Source organism: Alosa alosa, chromosome 4 (assembly GCF_017589495.1).
Source record: "Alosa alosa isolate M-15738 ecotype Scorff River chromosome 4, AALO_Geno_1.1, whole genome shotgun sequence".
NCBI lineage: Eukaryota > Metazoa > Chordata > Actinopteri > Clupeiformes > Clupeidae > Alosa > Alosa alosa.
The window spans coordinates 25242609-25263425 of record NC_063192.1 but is presented as its reverse complement, the minus strand read 5'-3'; the positions used below and the strand labels follow the sequence as shown (position 1 = coordinate 25263425).

The 20817-nt window shown below is 44.8% G+C and overlaps 1 protein-coding gene across 1 annotated transcript in view; it reads left to right on the top strand.

The window, feature by feature from the left end:
* espn (espin) overlaps positions 1–20817 on the top strand; it is a 58135-nt gene that overhangs the window by 17407 nt on the left and 19911 nt on the right. The window contains 9 exon segments of the mRNA XM_048241189.1: positions 1004–1190; positions 2648–2830; positions 5942–6073; positions 8783–9014; positions 10887–11194; positions 14008–14014; positions 17401–17531; positions 20511–20587; positions 20589–20734. Coding sequence (XP_048097146.1) covers positions 1004–1190; positions 2648–2830; positions 5942–6073; positions 8783–9014; positions 10887–11194; positions 14008–14014; positions 17401–17531; positions 20511–20587; positions 20589–20734 — 1403 coding nt within the window.

Sequence of the window (20817 nt, the reverse complement as noted above, 5' to 3'; positions counted from 1 at the left end):
CGGAAAGCTGAGCTTTCAAAATGCAGCAACAATGCAGCAATGCAGCAAGAGAAAACAGTGTCCTGAAAGCCTACAACTGTCCAGTCATCAGAGCTGATGAGCTGTCCATTCCAACACAGTAATACGGAGATAGTTTTGTAACCAGATATGAGTTGTAACCAATGAGTTGTAACCAATCATTATTGATGATTATTATCAATATTGATCATCATCATATTGATCATCATTATTGATCATCATTATTGATGATTATTACACAGCTATTCATAATGCTATTGAATGTATAGAACACCGGTAATTATTGGGAAAATAAGTCCTTTCAGGGCGAAGCATTGAGGTCCTTTTCGCCCTGTCAGGACTTACTTATTATCATTTACACTTGAGTCTTGGCCAATCACATTGCAATCAGACAATGTTTGGACACATGAAATTACAGGTGTTTAGTTCACACAGCTGAGAAGGTGTGTGATATGCAGAAATCTACACATGTGGCATGGTTAACTCAAAATCTACACATGTGGCATGGTTAACTCAAAATCTACACATGTGGCATGGTTTACTCAAAATCAAATTTGAATTTATGCATTTTGGACCACTGCCTTGCTTTTGAAATTAAGTTGCATTTTTAACACAGGCCTGTTAAGACCTGCCGGCCCAGACAGTGGACTTTAGTACTCTATATAGAGGGGGCTTATTTCTGCGTAAGCAGTGTGGAAGCTGTCAGACCTTTGCTTTGTGTTTTAAGCCTCAAGGTGCCCAGGCATCATGAGGTTCTTTGGGTCGACTTGATCAGATTTCCAAAAATAGAAAGCCTTTCCCCATTCAGACCTTCTAGTCCCATCGCAATTTCCACTGACCGAAGGTCACGGCAGGAAGGCCCAGACACCCCACAGACGCCTCAGTTGGAAACATAAACAGAGGATTAGCTGCCTTTTGTCGCCTTCTCACAGAGCACTCTCTCTCTCTCTCTCTCTCTCTCCTTCTCTCCTTGTTTACCTTGCAGCGTTGTCAATTTCCAAACCAAGAACGGTGCCACACCCCTTTACCTGGCTTGCCAGGAGGGTCATCTGGAGGTGGTCCAGTACCTGGTGAAGGATTGTGGGGCGGACCCCAGCATCCGAGCCAATGACGGGATGACTCCTCTGCATGCCGCCGCCCAGATGGGACACAACACTGTCATTGTTTGGCTGGTAAGGGAGCAGAGGGAGGATTCAGCTTTCACCTCGGGATACTTTCGTCCAGCACTAGAGGAATGTGTTGCTGAAGTGGCCCTTTCCTTTGTAATACTCTGTACGCGTTATCTTTACAGAATAATTAGTTGGTGGTTTAAGGGCCTGATAACTGTTTTGGAAAAAGATTAGCTGGGGCAAAATGGACCCTGTTATCAGCAACTAAAATGCCAACGCTGTCTGGCTAGGGAAGCCAATTAGTTCTCATACTAAGAGAGAGAAAGGAGGGATTTGGCTGCTGCCAAGGCAAAGTCTGAGAGTAGTTTCTAAGAAAGGCTAGTATCACTTACATCAGCTTTAAACCGCTAGCTAAAACATGTCCCTTTGGAGGATTATAAACTGTCACTTCAGGTGAGGAAGGGTATTGATCACAAGTGAAAAACTCCGGTGTCAGAGTAGGAAAGTAAAGGTCCTACCTGATATTTGTTCCAACCATTCACTAAACCAATTGGTAGCAGAACTCTTGCTACATTCCAGAAAATTCCGAAGTTAGATATTTCCTAGTTGAAATCTATCAATATCATTCCAGACAAACCCGGAGGTGGGCACTATGGCGCAATTCACTACAGCGTCCATACCACCTTGGATCCAGGTGGCCATAGGGACCCTGGGTCACTTCCCAATTCCACGCCATCTCTCTCTCCCACTTTCTTCATTGTCCTGTATCAATAAAAGGCAGAATGCCCCAAAAATATACTTAAAAAAAAAGATTCCTACTGGGAAAAAGTACATGCAACACCACTTGAAGGCATCTTTACTTTACTAAGTATAAGTATATATACTCTTTTGATCCCGTGAGGGAAATTTGGTCTCTGCATTTATCCCAATCCGTGAATTAGTGAAACACACATCGAGTTGAAGCACACACTAATCCCGGCGCAGTGAGCTGCCTGCAACAACAGGGAGCAGTGAGGGGTTAGGAGCCTTGCTCAAGGCTCAGCCATGCCTACTGGTCAGGGAGCAGTGAGGGGTTAGGTGCCTTGCTTAAGGCTCAGCCGTGCCTACTGGTCGGGGTTCGAACCGGCAACCCTCCGGTTACAAGTCCGAAGTGCTAACCAGTAGGCCACGGCTGCCCCAACCTTCTAAACCTGGGTCAAGTTGCTCTATTACCCCAACTTCAATGTCCAAACTGAAGTCCGACCTCTGACGTCTGAGTTGTCTTTAATGCAGCATCTTCACTCGTTAAGCTCAGCTAAATAAAGAAGCACCTCTGTTAGTTCACAGGTATGACCTTTATGAAGGGAGAATTGCCCACCTCTGATCTGAATCCATGACTGCTCAATTGTTTAATATCATTACCTAAATTACAAGCTATGTGTGACTTCCCACTGGCTATTTGTAACTAAACATCTCATATATATGTGTGTACATATGTGAACTGTGTGTATGTGCGTTTGTGTTTATATGTGTTTCCACAGATGAGCTTCACAGAGATCAGCCTGGCCGACAGGGATAACGACGGTGCCACTGCCATGCACTTCGCGGCGAGCCGCGGCCACGCCAAGGTGCTCAGCTGGTTGCTGCTGCACGGCGGCGAGATCGTTATGGACAGCTGGAGCGGCACGCCCCTCCATGACGCAGCCGAGAATGGCGAGCTGGAGGTGGGTGGACGGCACAGCTTACAGTGCAATAGGGCTTTTTGAGCTGTTATGTAAGGCTTTGCTCAATCCAGTCCTACCACTGGGGTGGGGATTGAGTCGGAGTAATTTAGCCTTTGATTATTGCAAAGTCAAAAAGTCAAAGTCAAAGTCAGCTTTATTGTCAATTTCTTCACATGTTCCAGACATACAAAGAGATCGAAATTACGTTTCTCACTGTCCCACGGTGAAGACAAGACATATTTTACCAATTTAAGTCCACAGACAAACATAACATTCAAGTAAACAAAAAGTAAGTAAATAAGTAAATAAGAGGGCACATATAATAATGAAAAAATAAGAGCAGCAAAATTTGGTTGAAATTGTGCATAGACAGTCAATAAAATACTAGTGCAAAGTCAGGCCAATAAAAGGCTTGGGTAGTTCTGTTTGACCTAAGTAATAAAGAAAGTGGCATAGTGGTGCAAGTTATGTAAGAGCAGCAGAAGTGTTGTGTTTTCAGGACAACAACACCAAGTTGTAAAGTGTACAAGTGTGCAAGTGTTCAAGTGTGACCATTTGAAGGCGTTTTTATTCAGAGTTAGTCGTATATGCAAGGATGTGTGTGAATTATGGGGGTTTTGAAAGGTGTTGAATGATGAAGGCATCAGGGTTGTGCACAATTCAAATTGCAATTCTGCTTCCTGTTTGCTACCTCAATTGAAATGCAAGTGAAATTCAATTCTGGAATTTTGCACAAGCCTGGAAGGCATAGATTTTCAATTTCCATGGTCAACTTTTCTGTCCTTGGTTCCACAAGGGGAACACTAAGCTGGAGTGGATTGTAATGTCAAAAGTTCTTTGAGAAAGGTCTTCAGCAAAACAGTACGCTGTGGAATTTGACCACCATTCCAAAAGCTGACAAAAAAAATGACACAGACGTTTGTGTAGTGAATGAGGTGGCAAGGCCAAGGGGAACACTCTCTCTGAGGGCCACATGTAGAGCAGGATGTTACTGTAATGAGGTGGCGAGTGTCTTGTTCATTTGTGAGTGTTTTGTTACCAAGGTAAATGGCTATGTTGCTCTGACCTTATTCTGCCAAGAACAGGAGATCTGTGGGCTGCATCTGAGGAATCCACTATTTGTCGCTAGCTCTGTGTGTGTGTTGTGTGTGTGTGTGTGTGTGTGTGTGTGTGTGTGTGTGTGTGTGTGTGTGTGGTTATATAATGGGAAGAAATCGAGAATATTTAATTTTGGTAATAGGATTATTACACAGTGACCCAGTAGGGCTGTTCCCCCAAAGTAAACCAGGTATTGCAGAACATAAGTCTCTCAGACCTCAAGTGGCCTTAAAAGCTGTAGCTATTCTGCTGCTCAGTGGAGCAGTTATGTTGAAAATATCCCTTCCAAATGATCTCAGACAAAGTAAGTAATTTCTTTTACAAAATATTTTATATACATTATGTCATTCTTCACATGGCTTTTGTTAGCTCTTTGTGTGGGAATGACTAGTTTCATGTGCACGTTAGCACCTGTTAGGTTATTCATTGTGTGTGGTTTCTAAACAGCAGACATGCTAAGGCTGTGTAGTTTCGTTTTAAGTGGCAAGCATAACAGCACTCTTGAGACTGGCATGCTGTGCTTGTATCTGTGGGCCTTTTTGTGATCTTGTGTGAGAGTGGCTTGAAAGGCAGGTTTTATGAATGGGGGAGAAAAGCACAGCAGACAATGGCTAGTACATGCAACCCTACCCAACCGTACCCCTGTATGGAGGCTGCTCTCTGGAGGGACTATTGCTATTGTCTCTCTCCGCCAAGCTTTTGTATTCAGCAGCTGCTGTGGAAGTGGTCTTCCCAGCCTCTCATCTCTGTCTCACAAGACTGGTTCTGATAGCATATGGCTGGGAGAGGTTCTCCCACACTAGACTGGTTCTGATAGCATATGGCTGGGAGAGGTTCTCCTACACTAGACTGGTTCTGATAGCATATGGCTGGGAGAGGTTCTCCCACACTCATGGGAACTATGGCTCTATGGACTTGTCTACGATTCCCACACAGTGTCAGTTTATTATCAAGATAACAGAACAAAAGTGCTGAAGTGCAAAAGTGCTCTGCAGTGTTTTCTAAACCATGTACCGGTAACCACAATTTATCTGGGAAATGTGTGGTTGTGCTCATTGTGTTCACTGACTTTTTTATATGAACTTTCTACCTTCTTTGGTGGTAGTTGGTTTACTCACCTGATGATCAGTTGTACTGGTTCATTCTGCATTACCTCGAGCATACAAGTGTGAATGTGACTGAGGAATGTTATTTCCTATCTGTGCTCAGCAATTAGTTTTATGATGTTTGGTCCCATGTGTAACTTGATATTGAGGAGGCTGTTGTATTGGGCCTCCATCAGATTCAGCGTTTTCAGTTAGATGTTGTGCTGTTGTTTCTGTATTCCTCTCTGGAAGTTCCCCTTATTCCTCTCCTCGCTATCTCCTCTGAAGCTATCTTATCATAGGTTTGGTCATTAGATAGTACAGAATTACATGAGTGTAGTAATAAGCTCATTAGATACTTAGATACTGACTGTTGAACTTTCTTGTTAAGGTCAAGGTGAACTTAATTATCCCACAAGGATAAATTCATGTTGTTATTGCATGTCTTGTCACAGCATAATATTTAAAGACATAGACACCACAGACACAACAGTAAACACACATAACATGCAGGGAAAAGAAAGAAAAATTATAATACAGAATCTGACATTAGGTTAAAAATAGCTAAGATTATTAAAAAGGAATTTTAAGACCTGCCATGCAGTTCAAGTGCCAGGGTTGAGGTAAGATTAAAGTGCCTAAGATATTTTTCATCATTATATCGTAAACGTGCTAATTACCAACCATTTTGTTCGAAAATTCTAAAACAACAATGTTTTTTTAATACTCTTGGTCTTGGTTTGTATAGAAATGGATATTAAGTGACACATACACATAAGAGGTTGGACATACATGACGGTTGGTAATATGTGACATTCCGATACAGTCTGACTGGCTTTGGGCACAAATTATTTATTGTACCTTGTTTTCTTATTTTTTTACGCTGCTGAAATGAAGTGCCATTTGACCTATTACCCTGTCCCCTCAGTGCTGTCAGATATTGGTGGTGAATGGAGTGGACCTCGGCGTGCGTGACCAGGACGGCTTCACTGCTGCAGACCTGGCCGAGTACAACGGACATCCCCAGTGTGCCAAGTACCTGCGCACCGTGGAGAACATGGTAAGTGCTGGGTTGTTTCTATCACACGGTTATGACATGGTGACTGCTGGGTTGTTTCTACCACACGGTTATGACATGGTGACTGCTGGGCTGTTTCTACCACACGGTTATGACATGGTGACTGCTGGGCTGTTTCTACCACACGGTTATGACATGGTGAGTGCTGGGTTGTTTCTACCACACGGTTATGACATGGTGAGTGCTGGGCTGTTTCTACCACACGGTTATGACATGGTGACTGCTGGGCTGTTTCTACCACACGGTTATGACATGGTGAGTGCTGGGCTGTTTCTACCACACGGTTATGACATGGTGAGTGCTGGGCTGTTTCTACCACACGGTTATTCCCATAGAATAGAGTGAGGCCCATACAGTTTAGGACAGCATGAGTTTGAGGGATGAATCCAACACCCTGGGAGGAAATATAAATAAACTTTTAAAAAATAAATTGTGCTTTAGTTTCAGAATTTCAGAACAAGTGAAAGAAAAACTTGACCACCATATTTTGAGTATGCAAGCTTTGGGTTAGGCCTTATGTTTCTATCACCTGTCCTGCATAGCTAACTGTTCCGGGCAACAGAGTAACCTGATCTTGTAACTGCCTTAACAGGACTGCTATTTTCATTGGTGCAAACACTATGTTGCTCACAGATATAGATTCATGACAAGGGAAGAGTCACACACTCTCGTTTTCAGCAGTGAGGTTCTGTATGTGAAGCAGCACATGCAGTCACAGCGTTGTCTTGCGTGCCTTTGCCTTTCCCACAAGGCCCCACGGATGTGTCAACATCCCAGAATCCTATGTTCGCATTCTGCTCTGATTGTGAGCAGGTGAGGCCCACATCTCCAGCTCCCCTGTGTGTGGCGTCTGGCCTGGGGGCAGTGTCTCTCCTCTGGAGGGATGAGACGCTCTGTTATTTCCCCTTCTGCCTGGGAGCCAAGGCCAGAGGAACCTGGCTGTAAACATGATCATCCGTGTGCAGAGCCAAGGGAAATGGCTGGGACAGGTGCCTCGTTAGGAGGAGGGTGGCTGTTTTGTCTTTGGCAGATAGAAGCTGGTGTGTGTGTGTGTGTGTGTGTGTGTGTGTGTGTGTGTGCGCTGTGCGTGTGTGTCTCTTTCTCTGTGTGTGTGTGTGTGTGTATTTTGGGAATTGGTATGTGTCCATTATTTTCTCTGGTTGCAGCTTCTAAAAGCTTTATTTACTCTTCAGACAATTGTTTCACAATTGTCACAATTGACATGTTATCGATAAAGCAAATAATTGTAAGTATCTTGCAAGTAATCAAGAACATTATCGACAGATTAATGCAGTATGAAAATAATAGCTAATAGCAGCCCTAGTTTGTGTGTGTGTGTGTGTGTGTGTGTGTGTGTGTGTGTGTGTGTGTGTGTGTGTGTGTGTGTGTGTGTTTGTGTGTGTGTGTGTGTGTGTGTGAGGAAGTTGGGTGTCCCGTGGAGCCGCATGTGACTTGGGTATTTTGAAGCAAGAGCACACATGTTGCTGAAAGTGTGCTAGTGGATAGTGACAAACTTGGCCTTACACAGAGATAATGCTCCTTGTAAACCTTCTCCTTGTTAAAAAGGATGCATGTGTCAGTCAGTAATAATGCTAACAATAATGCTTTTGCCCGTTGCCCTTAAATGCCTGCCAAACCTTCCCTGTGTTGTCCCCAGGCGTCTGCTATGACATTTATTTAGCCCAGTAAGATATGAAACTGGGTAGGTGTGGAGTTTCTGTGCCTTATCTGCTGTGATCTGGACTGGTTTTGTGCTTTTTCAACATTCTGTGGTTTATGCAGTGCAGATTAGCAGAAATATTTGGCATTTTCCACATTTTTATATTCTGATGATTTTAACTCTGGCAATATTGCGTGTTATTTTACATTATACACTTAGAATGCTACTCAAAGCACATTTCACATTTGCATGAACTCATTCATTTACAGACACTTTTATTCAAAGTGACTTACAGAAATGAGGAATTGCATGGCATATTGAAATATAGATATATAATGGTGCTTACTTGCTCATATTTTAGGTTTGACTCATGCCAGCTTAGGCCCTTGAGTGCAGCCATCTGGGCCAGCTGGATCATCGGTGTAGATATGGCCTGCCATGGCCCGCTCACCTGTGCCAGGTGGCCAAAACAGGAACCTTGTGAGGACCCAGTTCCTAAAGAGGGTGCGGATCTCCGTAAAGATTCGAGACATTTATAACTGTGGCCTCAGGACGGAGGTGCTCATCTTAATCAGGGCTGAGATGAACTCTAGGCAGGAGGCCACCACTGATCCCAGCTGACACAGTCTGGGGTTGATCCGCTAGTGGTGGGAAACCAGTTATCATATCCAACATCAATGATCAATGTCAGGGATCCGTTTGTTCCTGCAGTCACACAGTAATGTCTTTTAAGTCGACACTATGACTGTCCTTAAAGCACTTGTTTCTGGCAGATGCTCACCGCACATGACTGTCTTAGGAACTTTATTTTTGTACCTTGGTTTACTTCCTGGGAAAGGTTTGCCAAAATGCTAAACACTGTATTGAAATGTTTACCTTTTCATGAGGTACCTTTTTCTTTGTTTAATGTATGAATTCAGACAATGAATTTGTTGAATACACAGAAACACACTTGCAAACATACCCCCCCCCCCCACACACACACACACACTAGTCATGAATGCCTGTGTTGCTCTCTCTCCCTGACACAGAGTGTGGAGCACCGTGTGCTGTCCAGGGACCCCTCAACTGACCTGGAGTACAAGCAGCATCCCGACTCTGGCCTGTCCTCCCCCAACGCCACCATCTCGGCCTCGGCGCCGGCGGCCCACTTCGACCTGGGCTCCCCCTCCAGCTCGCTGTCCAACTACGACTCGGCCAACTCCAGCCAATCCAGCACCGGAGAGAAGAGGAACTCCTCGCCCCCCTCACGGCCCGGCGCAGGTCAGCCCACAGCCCACAGCATGACCTAGGCTTAGCAAGATGATAAACACACAGATGTTGCAGTATATGAGAATATGGTATATGCAGAGACAATCATTGAGCATATTAACACTGAGCGTGTCATTTCTGACAATCCATAGTTCAGTCTGGTTTGGTATATACAGTATATATATATATAGATATAGATAAGGGAATGGAATGGATTAGTGGAACTTATTTGGAACATACAGTGAGTTAAACGACAGCTAGTTATATTTAGATATTTTTACTTATTTGATTTGTGTGTTTCTCTTACAGAAAATGTACATTTGTCTACCTACATGCAATATACACTCGTACAATTGATATGAAATACAATCACCCACACAGAGACACTCAACATGCAGTACATACATGATTAAACATGCTAAAGAACTCCTGACCTTAAGTGCAAGTGAAGTTATGTAACAACACAACACAAGATGTTAGCTGATGCCAGCCTGTTATGTTTTTACAATCCAGCAACACCCACACAGAAAGTCAAAGTCAAAGTCAAAGTCAAACTCAGCTTTATTGTCAATTTCTTCACATGTTCCAGACATACAAAGAGATCGAAATTACGTTTCTCACTATCCCACGGTGAAGACAAGACATATTTTACCAATTTAAGTCCACAGACAAACATAACATTCAAGTAAACAAAAAGTAAGTAAATAAGTAAATAAGAGGGCACATATAATAATGAAAAAATAACTACAAAGTATAGTTTGTGTGTCCTTGGTCAGATACTAATCACCGCAATGTGTCTGCACACTTTGCATATTTAATCATTTACCCATTGGAAAATGCAATCATTACATAATGCAAATTCCTTTGGCCCATGACCATGCATGTGTCTTGTATGGAGTCTTGAGTTTGCTTTGAAGAGCATGCGTGTGATGTTGTCGTGGGTCATCCTGTCTTTGGTGGGCTAATGCACCATGTGCCTGTGTTATTATCAGAACAATGGTGGGAAAGCTGCTGCTCGCTGGGGTGGAAGGGTTTTGGTGTAACTTTTTCTAAGTCCGCAGAGTGAGCCATGCTGTCAGAGGTGCGCGCCAGTGGGTCACCGCAGGAGCACTGACCTCTAGTGGTTGTACTCTGAAGTGCAGGAAGGGAGAAGAACACAAAATATGTGTGCATGAAGGGGAAGTAGATAATCTCCTCCACCACTCTGTATTTTGTCATTAAAATCGATCATATTTTACGATTTCACATCCATTTCTGATAGTTGCCCCACTCCAAATGTGACCACACTGCAAATTGCAAATATATCTAAAAAAGCTCCTTATAGTTCACACTACACTGCTCTGCTGCAGTGGCTTACTTTTAGAATGTTGCTTTACAGTGGTCAGTATGGGCTTCCTATTACTTTTTTACTTTCAATGTGGTCATAGAGTTTTGTATGGTAATTGCATGCAAAATTGCTCAATTTTTAATTACCGTATTTTCAAGACTATAAGTCGCAGTTTTTTTCATAGTTTGGCTGGTCCTGCGACTCAGGTGCAACATATATATATTTATATATATATGTTTTTTTCCTCTTCATGACTCTTACATGACTTCTCACTCTTTTTTGACTGGTGCGACTAATACTGTGGTGCGACTTATAGTCCGGAAAATACGGTACAAATTAGTCATATATCAAATGTTTTTTTTTTAATCAAAGGCAAGTTACAGGTGAGGTATGCATTTTTTAAAGTGAAAGTGGCATTAACAAGTATGTTTAATTTTTTATCTTAGTTCAAGTGCAGAACAGTTGAGAAGAATTATAAAACACCTGAGGACCTTTGTCTGAGCCATATTCAACAACAGTAACGTTTTGCATGACCGCACCTTGGTTTTCTCCTCCAGGCCCGTCCGAGTCGGCCATCACAGACATGCAAACCTACATGGACATGCTGGATCCTGATACCTCGAAGGGTGATGGCGGACGAGTGAGTGAGCCACTCCCACCCCCACCGGCCTTCCCGCCTCCCCCACCTCCTCCTCCGAGCTCACGGCCTCCACCACCCCCGTCTTTCCCAGCCCCCAATGTCCCAGAGGAGCCGTCTGCTGACATGTACCTGAAGGTGAAGAGCAACCTGCGCCACGTGGACAGTGACGGCTCTAAGAAACAGGTGCGCTGTGCAACTCAAACGGCATTACAACAAACCCATACTGTATGTTTATCATCAGCTCAAAACAATGCCATGCCATTTGTGAAGTTAAAGTTAAAGTTGACGGATATTTAGCAGACGCTTTCATCCAAAGCAACACGGACTCACAACGGCCGACCGATAATCAGTTGATAGTCACAACCCACATGCTGGTGGGAAATATCATCTTCCTAATATTAATCCGTGATTGAAGATGCCCCTTGAACATATTATGGAAAATCTGGCCAAGTGAACTGAATTCTCGGAAATTACCACAAGAATGCGAGATTAAGGTGCTTATGGCGTTTCATAACTTCGATGATTGGTGCAACCTCATTTATTGCCTCACTGAACTATTTCCAGCCAAATCCTTCATTAACTTGCCGGTAGCTCTCTGGGTCTCAAACACTCCTGACATCTCCTTCACCAGCCTCAGCCCATTAACCTCGGTGATGCTAGTCCACTCTTACTCTCATCGGTGCTGACAGCTGACAGGGTCATAGTCATGGGTGGGCCAACTGAGGCTGATTAACTCACTGACCCCTGGCTATAAGAGTAAGCCTGTGAACCCACTGATTATGTGTATGGCAGCACAAAACCAGCCTCTCAATGACCCAGTTGACGGAGGGTGGTATGGGGACAGTTGAGGGCTGTGGTATGGTATCTGTAACAGGGCATTGAGCTCTTATTTGAATTGGTAGCTTTAGTGTTTGTGATTGGGGTCTCAGGTCTTGGGCTCTGTAAAGCAGTGATCAAGTTGTTAATGTACTAGATAAATGAATGAAATTGAACCAAACCTAATAGTGTTCAGCAGCATTTCATACACAAATGAGAGGTGTCGTGTTTACAAGTTGTGTGGTGGATGTTTAGACTCTCTTGTTTCTGTTGTACTTCAGAAAACATAGAATCAGCTGATAGAGGGATGAGTTGAAGTATGATGATAGCTTTCTAACAAAATGATGGGTGTTTTAACTTCTTTGATCATGTGTAGAGTTTAGCTGATTACATATTAGATCAAATAATGTTGTCGTTTCATGACTTCAGTGATGATGTTTGAAAACACAAACCAAATAGATTTGTTTTGCAGACCATGAAATGAAACTGAACCTCTGATGTATGTGGTATGTATAGACATTGTTTCTCTCAAGGTTCAGTACTCTCAAATTGCACTCAGTTGTATCAAGTAATTCTCATGGGGGCAGAGGAGCTCAGAGACGTTTGCTGCATGGCCGGCAGTCTAATTAAACGTAATTGATCTGACAATAAGAAAACCAGGCCTCCAGCCCTCTGCAGTACCTGCGTAGGTTACCTGAAGCCTTTGCTCTCAGCGTGAAAAGCAGGCCAGGCTGAGACATGAAAACCAACTGTATACATACAAAGATACACATAGGGTGCTTTGACATCTTTGTAAGCTATGATTAGTGCTAAAATTATTTACCCGACTCAGGTTGACAGACCGATCTCGGAATCATTTTGTTTCTGTCTAATGAAGCCCGCAGTAGCCAGCCACGCTCATCTCAATCGCTCTTTTCTGTTTGGGTGCATATTTGAGGCCAGGAATGTCAGCAGACGCTAGTAGTGTTAACGAGGTAAAATGGCATGCACCATCCTCAGTTTGGATGAGGGCCGCAGCACTGGCGGTCAGGGGAGAGTTTGAGAATAGGAGGGGGGATGGGGCCAGATCTCCAGTGCCCTAATGAGAGAGTGGGGGGGACAAGAGAGTGACAACCACCCCAGAGCACGGCTCCACACACACAATATTGTTATTGTGCTCCACACAGCTTAATGAGGGTCCTCATTATAGAAGCGCTACATCTGATAGTTAATTTCACTAATTAAGCTGCGGCTTGGTGCAGGCCTTTGAAAGGTCTTGCTCTGTGGGGAGCGATGTCATTGTGTAGATAAAGTGGAGATTCAGGTTCAGCTGTTTTCTGGCCGCAGGGTTCACTTTATCAGGCAGGACAGCAACCACTGTTTATAGTTGACTTAACGTCCCAAAGGATACCTATGCAATACCTGTTCAATGTGTTCTTAGCAAGCTTAGCAAGTGATCGTGTGGTAATTTGGCAGAAAAATAGTGTTTCTCTCATTCAGTAGAGAAATTTTGTTCTGATTTTAGACAGTATAAGGTCCGCAGGTTAGCATCATATCTGACTCATCTGAAGGGTAGGACCTCCGTTTGACAAACCTCCACATATACTCCGGAGGTTATATCTGAAAGCACTTATTCACATTCAGCTAATAGGTTGCTTATCCTCTTTTGAGTGTGATTCAAAAAGATTCTGTCGGGGTGAGGTGTTTTCAGGGTACATCCAGGCTGGATTTCAGGGTACCCCCAGGCGTGATTTTTTTCTCTCACACTATTCCTCTATATTTTCCCCAAATGTTCTGTCCACTTCTCAGTGAGGTGCACTGGTTGGCTTGATAACTCAGTACAAGGACTAATGTGAATCCTCAGCCTGTGCCGACGGCAGTACCATGTTATAACTAATTACCCAAAAGATTGTTCTGGAAAATCTACTCCGAACCCCACTTCTTGTCTGTGTGACTGCCACTGGCTTAGAAAGGGAAAGAGAGAGAGAGATATCACCAGCTCTGTCTCAGGTGTGTGTGTGTGTGTGTGAGGGGGGGGGGGTGTATGTTCATGTGTGTGTGTGTGATGGGATGATTGGCCCTCATTAACAGTGACAGCACAAGCTTATCCCCAGGGTGACCCACAGATCCTCTGTAATTGTGTTGAATAGGGGGTGAGGGGGTAGAGGAGAAAGCACCTGAACAGTGATCCACCATACCAAGGGGAAAACAATCTACCTCGCTGGGCGCCATAGAAACACTAGCGCCTTGGTAACCACACACCCAGGCCACCACGCACGGAGCTCTCTGGCTCCAGTTTGACGCTGACTCAGTTTAGCCCCATCATCAGTGTTTACACTTCCCCCATCACTGTTTTAAAGGACAGATACACAAAATGGCCACAAAACAAACATACTGAGATGACACCCGTTGTTGACATTCTCGTGTTGGAGAAAGGAAGCCCTTTGGACAATGATCTGCACTGTATCCGATACAGCACCCATGACCCGAGCACACAGTGCATTTAGCATGATTGGGCTAGTTTACTTGGCCATTCAAACCCCCATATAACTTCTCTATCAGTTCATCACATCATGCATTCACCACAGGTCTATCGTCCTGATCTCCACAAGGCTTTTTCATCCACGCAGGCTGATGAAATGTTAGCCCACGGTACTCACAAGCATATCTCCCCCCTAGCTCACCCTCACCGGCACTAGGAGTAACCACAATCCCACTCCAACCCCCCCTCCCTCAGCCGTATAAAGTAATCTGCAGTCCACTGCCACCCGATCCCCGACGGCCTTGGCCAGTGCCCGCCTCTCTCCTGTGGCTCCGCTTTGCATAAGAGGGCCTCCGTGTGGGCTCCCTGCGCTCTGATTGGTTGTCGCGAGAGTGGTGATGTCACCGTGGCGGTGGAGGAGCGGTAGGGTGTTTCTTTTATTGATGAGGTGCTGCTGGGTAAAGGGAGAGGCCAGGTAGAGTGACACATGCTGAGAGTCGCGAGGATCTGGTGACACCGGTCCTGTGCTGTGCTGTGCTGTCCTGTGCTGCTCTGGTCTGTGGTGTGCTGAGAGGAGCAAGGCTGAGCTGCATCTCCAGGCTTGGCTGCTTGGCTGATCCGGTGGAGGAGGCATCGCGGTGGACCCATCATCTGAGGGGGTAAGGTAGGAATCTGATGGAGATGCCACTTGTGGAGAGAGGATCTGTTTTGAGGTGCAAAGGGTTGTTCAGTGTGGGGGAGGGGACAGACATGATCTTGTAATGAGAGTATTATGAAGTTTTGCCCTATGATGCCGTCTATGGACTTGTACCAACTGGTGTTTGAATGTCTACTCTGTGAGTTTCTGTGAAGTTTCTATGTGGAGCCGTGTTGTGGTTCAACCAGTATCGGTCTCTTAATTTGAATTGAGTTGAGATGTATTTCCTTTCTGATTTCTGTGTAGTGTGACTTGCTTGCTGGATAACCTCATAATGCTAGATGTTGAAGTTCTCCCAACAAAAGACATTTTGTTTTGATAACCAGTCGATGAATTGTTTGTTGAAAGTGTCTAAAGATGAATAAAGGTCATGATGAGTATATGATGCTGGGGATTAAAACGACGGTGAGAGCTTTAGAAGGCACCAGTGATGTTGTACAGGCCTTAGGCGGTGGAAGATGGTCGGGCAGCTGTCGTGAAGGAAGGTCAGATAGCGAGGGCATTCAGACAGCCGTTTCCCTGGAGAGTGGCAATCAAAACGCCAGTCCCTCCCCTTCTCATATGACATGTCCATTGGGAAGCGGGCCTTTGATGAGAACAATGAGTCAACAATGGCTCCATGGGAGGACAAAGGCCCAAGGGGGCCCGCACTTCAGAAAAGGATATTAATCTGTGGCGCCTGGAGCTATTACTGACCTGTTATTTGGGAATATGTCTCACTCTGCCATTGAAATTTAAACCACTACTGAAATGTTTAAAGCCACCTTTCTAAAACTCTATACCACTGATAAAATCAGGATCCTTGACATGGATCCAGTGTACCATATCTGATTGAAATGAATGAAATATTTTGGTTTTATTACTAAATTTCTACTTGGATGTGTAGGTGTCCATTTTATCTTGTAATGTTTGAGCAAACAAAGTTTATTTTTACTTGCCTCTATAGAGCCTCTGAACAGTGTAACAACCTATAACAACCTATAGACTGCCACAGGGCACTCAAAAGGCTGTGTGTCCATGCAAATTAATTTGCATTAGTTAAAACAGCAGCTCCAGGCACAAATATAAAACTTTAGAATAACCTGTGGTGGAAAGATAGAACTATTTGGGAATTCTTCTTAATCTGTCTCTATACCACTGGAATGAAACCCCACACTATAGTAAATATTTCCCTGTGTCAAAACTTTTTGACAGACAATATTGTTATTTTCAACTACCAGGTACAGACCTTTCTTATTTCTATTCATGATGCAAATGTGAAAGGCCTAATCAAATGCAATGCAAATGCAATTGTCTGAACCATTTAAAATATAGTAAAAATTGGATACTCCACGCATCATCGTGTTGAACTGTGCAATCAGGTGCTACACAGTGGTAAGACATACTATTAAGATAGAAGAGGAGACTGGAGCAAACTGATAATCTTGCAGTATTTTTTGGTCAGTGCAAAACAACGTTTCAACACACCACTTGTCAGGGTCAAAAAACCCTGTGCTAAAATATGTTTTAAACGCAAAGTAAAACTGGAGAACAATAGGGTCACCAACAGCCGGGGTCTCACACACTGGCAGGTGGTGTTTGGAACTGAGCACACATACACACACACACACACACACACACACACACACACACACACACACACACACACACACACACACACACACACACACACACATGTACATATGCAAATATAAGAACACTGCACGCTTTCACAGGCACAAGCACACTTAACACAGGCCCACACTCAAATCAACCCCTCACCCCCTGGCCATGAGCAGGATGACCCGCACGTGACAGTGGGTTTTGGCCGCTCTAACGGTGAAGTTCAGCCCAAGCTCAGCAGTGAAAAGTCTTTTTGTTTCCTCGTGGCTTTGAGCAAATCTTCCCTCGATCACATGGGTCCAATTATGGAAATCTCTATAAGGCGCTGAGGCATGGCTTGCACAACTCTGTTGCTATTTGCATAAACTTATCACACATGTAATTTTATATGGCTCAAGTAGTCATAAACATTCATCATTCACCTTTGAGAGTGTGTTTACACTGTACAAAGCAAAATCTATCCGGGCCTAATGCGGGTCTAATAACTTGAGACTAATATGAAGAAACTAAAGAAGAGAGGCAGTCATGTATTGTGAATCTGTAAACAGCGTCTTGTATCAGACTTTCTGGAAAGTAAAACTGGTGGAATGTGTTAATCCCCTTTTGATTCAAATGTCTGAAGTTGGATTAAGAATTGTTTCGAGCAAATCTACCCACAGAAGGTTCTCTAAGGTCAAGCTCACCACAAGCATTGGGAAAGTGACCTAACAGCCCTCTGTTTTCATCAAAAATCTCTCACCAAATTGAGGTCAAAGCTAAAATCCTCCTCTCACACAGTCGCCTTGTATCTCCCTCCCCCATGCAGCTGCAGGCTGGTGGAATGAGACAACCCCCTTTTGATTCAAATGTCTGAAGTTGGGTTAAACTCCAACAAATCTACCCACAGAAGCTTCAATAAGCAGCCCAGCACAGGGGACTACTACAAGGCCCTGGGCAGTGACTCAACTGAACCCCGTGCCACCAGGAGCATGGCCCCCAACGAGGAGGTAAACGCACACACACACACACACACACACACACACACACACACATGCCCACACACACACACACACATGCCCACACACACACACACACACACACACACACACACACACACACACACACACACACACACACACACACACAAAGACATATGAATACACACACACACACACATACACACACACACACACACACACATACATACATTCACACACACACACACACACACACACACACACACACACACACACACACACACACACACACACACACACACACACACACACACACATGCCCCCCGAGGAGGTAAATGATGAGTCACCCAATGGAACATGGGCAGTGATGGGAAATTAGGAATAAAGCCTCTTAACACACACACACACACACACACTCAAACATTGATGGAAGTACGTTACAGGTTTAGACTAGCCTGGTTAGCACCAGAACTTATCTCAATTGAAATTGGGTCTGGACAAGGTTAATTCGCCTCCCATTCCAAGGGGCGTCACCAATAGACACCGATCAAAATGCCTCTAAAAAGCAATTGGATAGACCTCAAACCAGTCAGAGCAATGAAGGAGATGCAATGAGAAAAACATTTCAACAAACAAGGTTCATCTGGCGCACACACACACCTCACGCGCGTGCACACACACACCTCACGCGCGTACACACACACACCTCACGTGCGTGCACACACACACCTAACGCACGCGCACACACACACCTCACACATGCGCACACACACCTCACGCACATGCAAATCAAGTAGCGCTTATTCAAGTCATGATGGATTGGTGTTGTGATGTAATGCGTGGGAAATCTGACACTAAACTATCAACATGCAAACCGATCCGCTGTGTGATGCTGGTCATGCAGCCAGAGCAGAAGAAAAAACACACCCACACAGGCATGCGCGTACACACACACACACACACACACACACACACACACACACACACACACACACACACACACACACACACACACACACACACATTGCTAATTACTGCCATATCACTGCTAAATAAGTAGGCCCAAGAACTCGTATAGTATGAGTCAGGTATAGTGAGGTGCACAACCTGCAAACAGACTAATAAACTTCATTTTCATTTTATTTCTTCGTTTTTAATTGAAACTATTTAAAATTTATGATGTTAAAATTCCAAAGATATTCTATTTATTTTTGCTAGCTTTTTGCTGAGAATAAACTCTACTTCCTTTTACACAGTAACACCCACACACACATTACCATTGGCGCGTGCAAAAAAGGAACAGATCAACAGTGCTGAAGCGTTCACCTGTGCTCTTCAGCTTGTTATGTAAGGCCGCACAGTAAAGCCAATAGCCTTTGTTTCTGTAGCGCTCCCAGACAACGCCCTCAGCTCCATCAGATTCTTACCCACACCCAACTGTGTACACTCAGTCCACTCTCACTCTCGGCTGCTTTTTAACCCATTCGCGCTGCATGACGCAACATTGACCCTCCCGCTGGATGCTGCGTAGCGCAGCATGCTTTTTATTTCATGTTTTAGGAGCTACAAAGGCTTAGATATTACATTTTGGTAGCGGTTGACAATTTTTAGTATGTTTTCAGAAAACCCTCAGGAAATAAGGTTATTTAGTCTAGAATGCCATAGGATTCTATAGGCGTTTTTAGCAGGCAGTAGCAGTGGCACAACATTTTCCAAATGGCGCAAGGTGAAACGAAATGTGATATTCGTGAGTAAAGGGACATGCAAATGTGGACAGAATTAGAGCCCCATACAGTGATGTTTAGATATGCAGCATCACAATCAACCACATTAAAAACTACCAAACACTGAATTTGCATGCTGGTGAACAGAGTGACTAAATGGGTGACACCAAGCAGGCCAAGGTCAACACAGCGCCGCCGTGTTAGACTCAACGCACGGCAAGGACACTCCGTCCCAGCCTCTCAGCAGAGCCGTCCCAAATAGCGTGCACGCGTCAGGGGTGGGTCCCCCCGGGGGAAACAGTGTGGGAAGGAGGAGGAGGAGCTGGGTGTTGTCCGATGCCCCACCGCAGGGTGGGTCTAATCTCCACTGAGCCCAATTAGGCTCCCAGCGGGGCGTCTCTGCCAGTCCCTGCGGGGGGCAGATGGCCGTGGAGCCTGAGCAAGGCTAATAACAACTCCCCAACTCCCAGAAGCGTGCTGGGAGCGTGAGTGTGGGGCGGGGGTAGGGGGTGGGGGGAGTGCCCACGCCCCACCAGCTGGGGTGGGGTAGCGCCACGTGCCGGCACGGGGGTGGGGCTGGGCAGAGGTCACGGGCTATTAGATTAGTGTCAACTGTGAGTGGCTACAGATGGGAATAATAGACTGGAGATGCCAGTTGAGGAGATGATTCCGGAGAGGAGTGGCAGATGTCTCGCTCGTGCCAGTGGAACACCCTCACCCCCACCCACTCACACCCACTCACACCCCCCTCAGATCATATTAAATGATTCAATAATCCCTGGAGAGACTGTTAAAGACTGCCCTTAGTCAACATGTGTGTTTTGGGAAGAGTTGGGGCCAGGGTAAGGCTTATTACTGGGGTGGAGAGATCCACGGGTGGGGGTGGGGAGATTGTTCCATTCAAAGTGGGCGTCTGGGAATGAGGAGCAGTCGTGCCTGGAGAGAGTGCTGGAATTTGAAAGGCAAAGTTGTAGACTTGTCACCTGCCCACGTTACAGGAAGAGCTCATCAGCAAAAAAAACGCCGGCACTGGGTGTGTTTAGAGGAAGAGTATTTTAAACATGATATATGATACAAAATACTGTAAAAAAAACACTGTATAGTTATAGGATATTTGTAAAAAATATATTTATTATTTGTATGTAAATATTGTGTGAAATTGTGTGTGTGTGTGTGTGTGTGTGTGTGTGTGTGTTCAACCTTAGCAAAAGGACCTGCCAGCTTTCACTTTGTAAAAAATATATTTATTATTTGTATGTAAATATTGTGTAAAATTGTGAAACAGGGTTCCGTGCTGTTGGAGGAGCCAACAGAGAACAGTCCGAGCCCGGTGAACGGTTCTGCGGAGGAACTTCCCCAGCCTCCCCTCCTCCCCCCTGCCTCCTAGCAACCCCACCCCAACTCCACCACCCCCTCCCCCCCTGCCCTCTGAGACGGCCACTCCACCGCAGTACTCGGCCACAGGCTACGCCTCTTCAGGCCAGCGCCGCTCCTCCTCCTCCTCCGGAAGTGAGTGATGCAAACTTTTTCCTTTCTAACTTTTATTGTGCAGTATGTTTCCAGGCTCACTGTTTGTCTTGATTCTTCCCTTC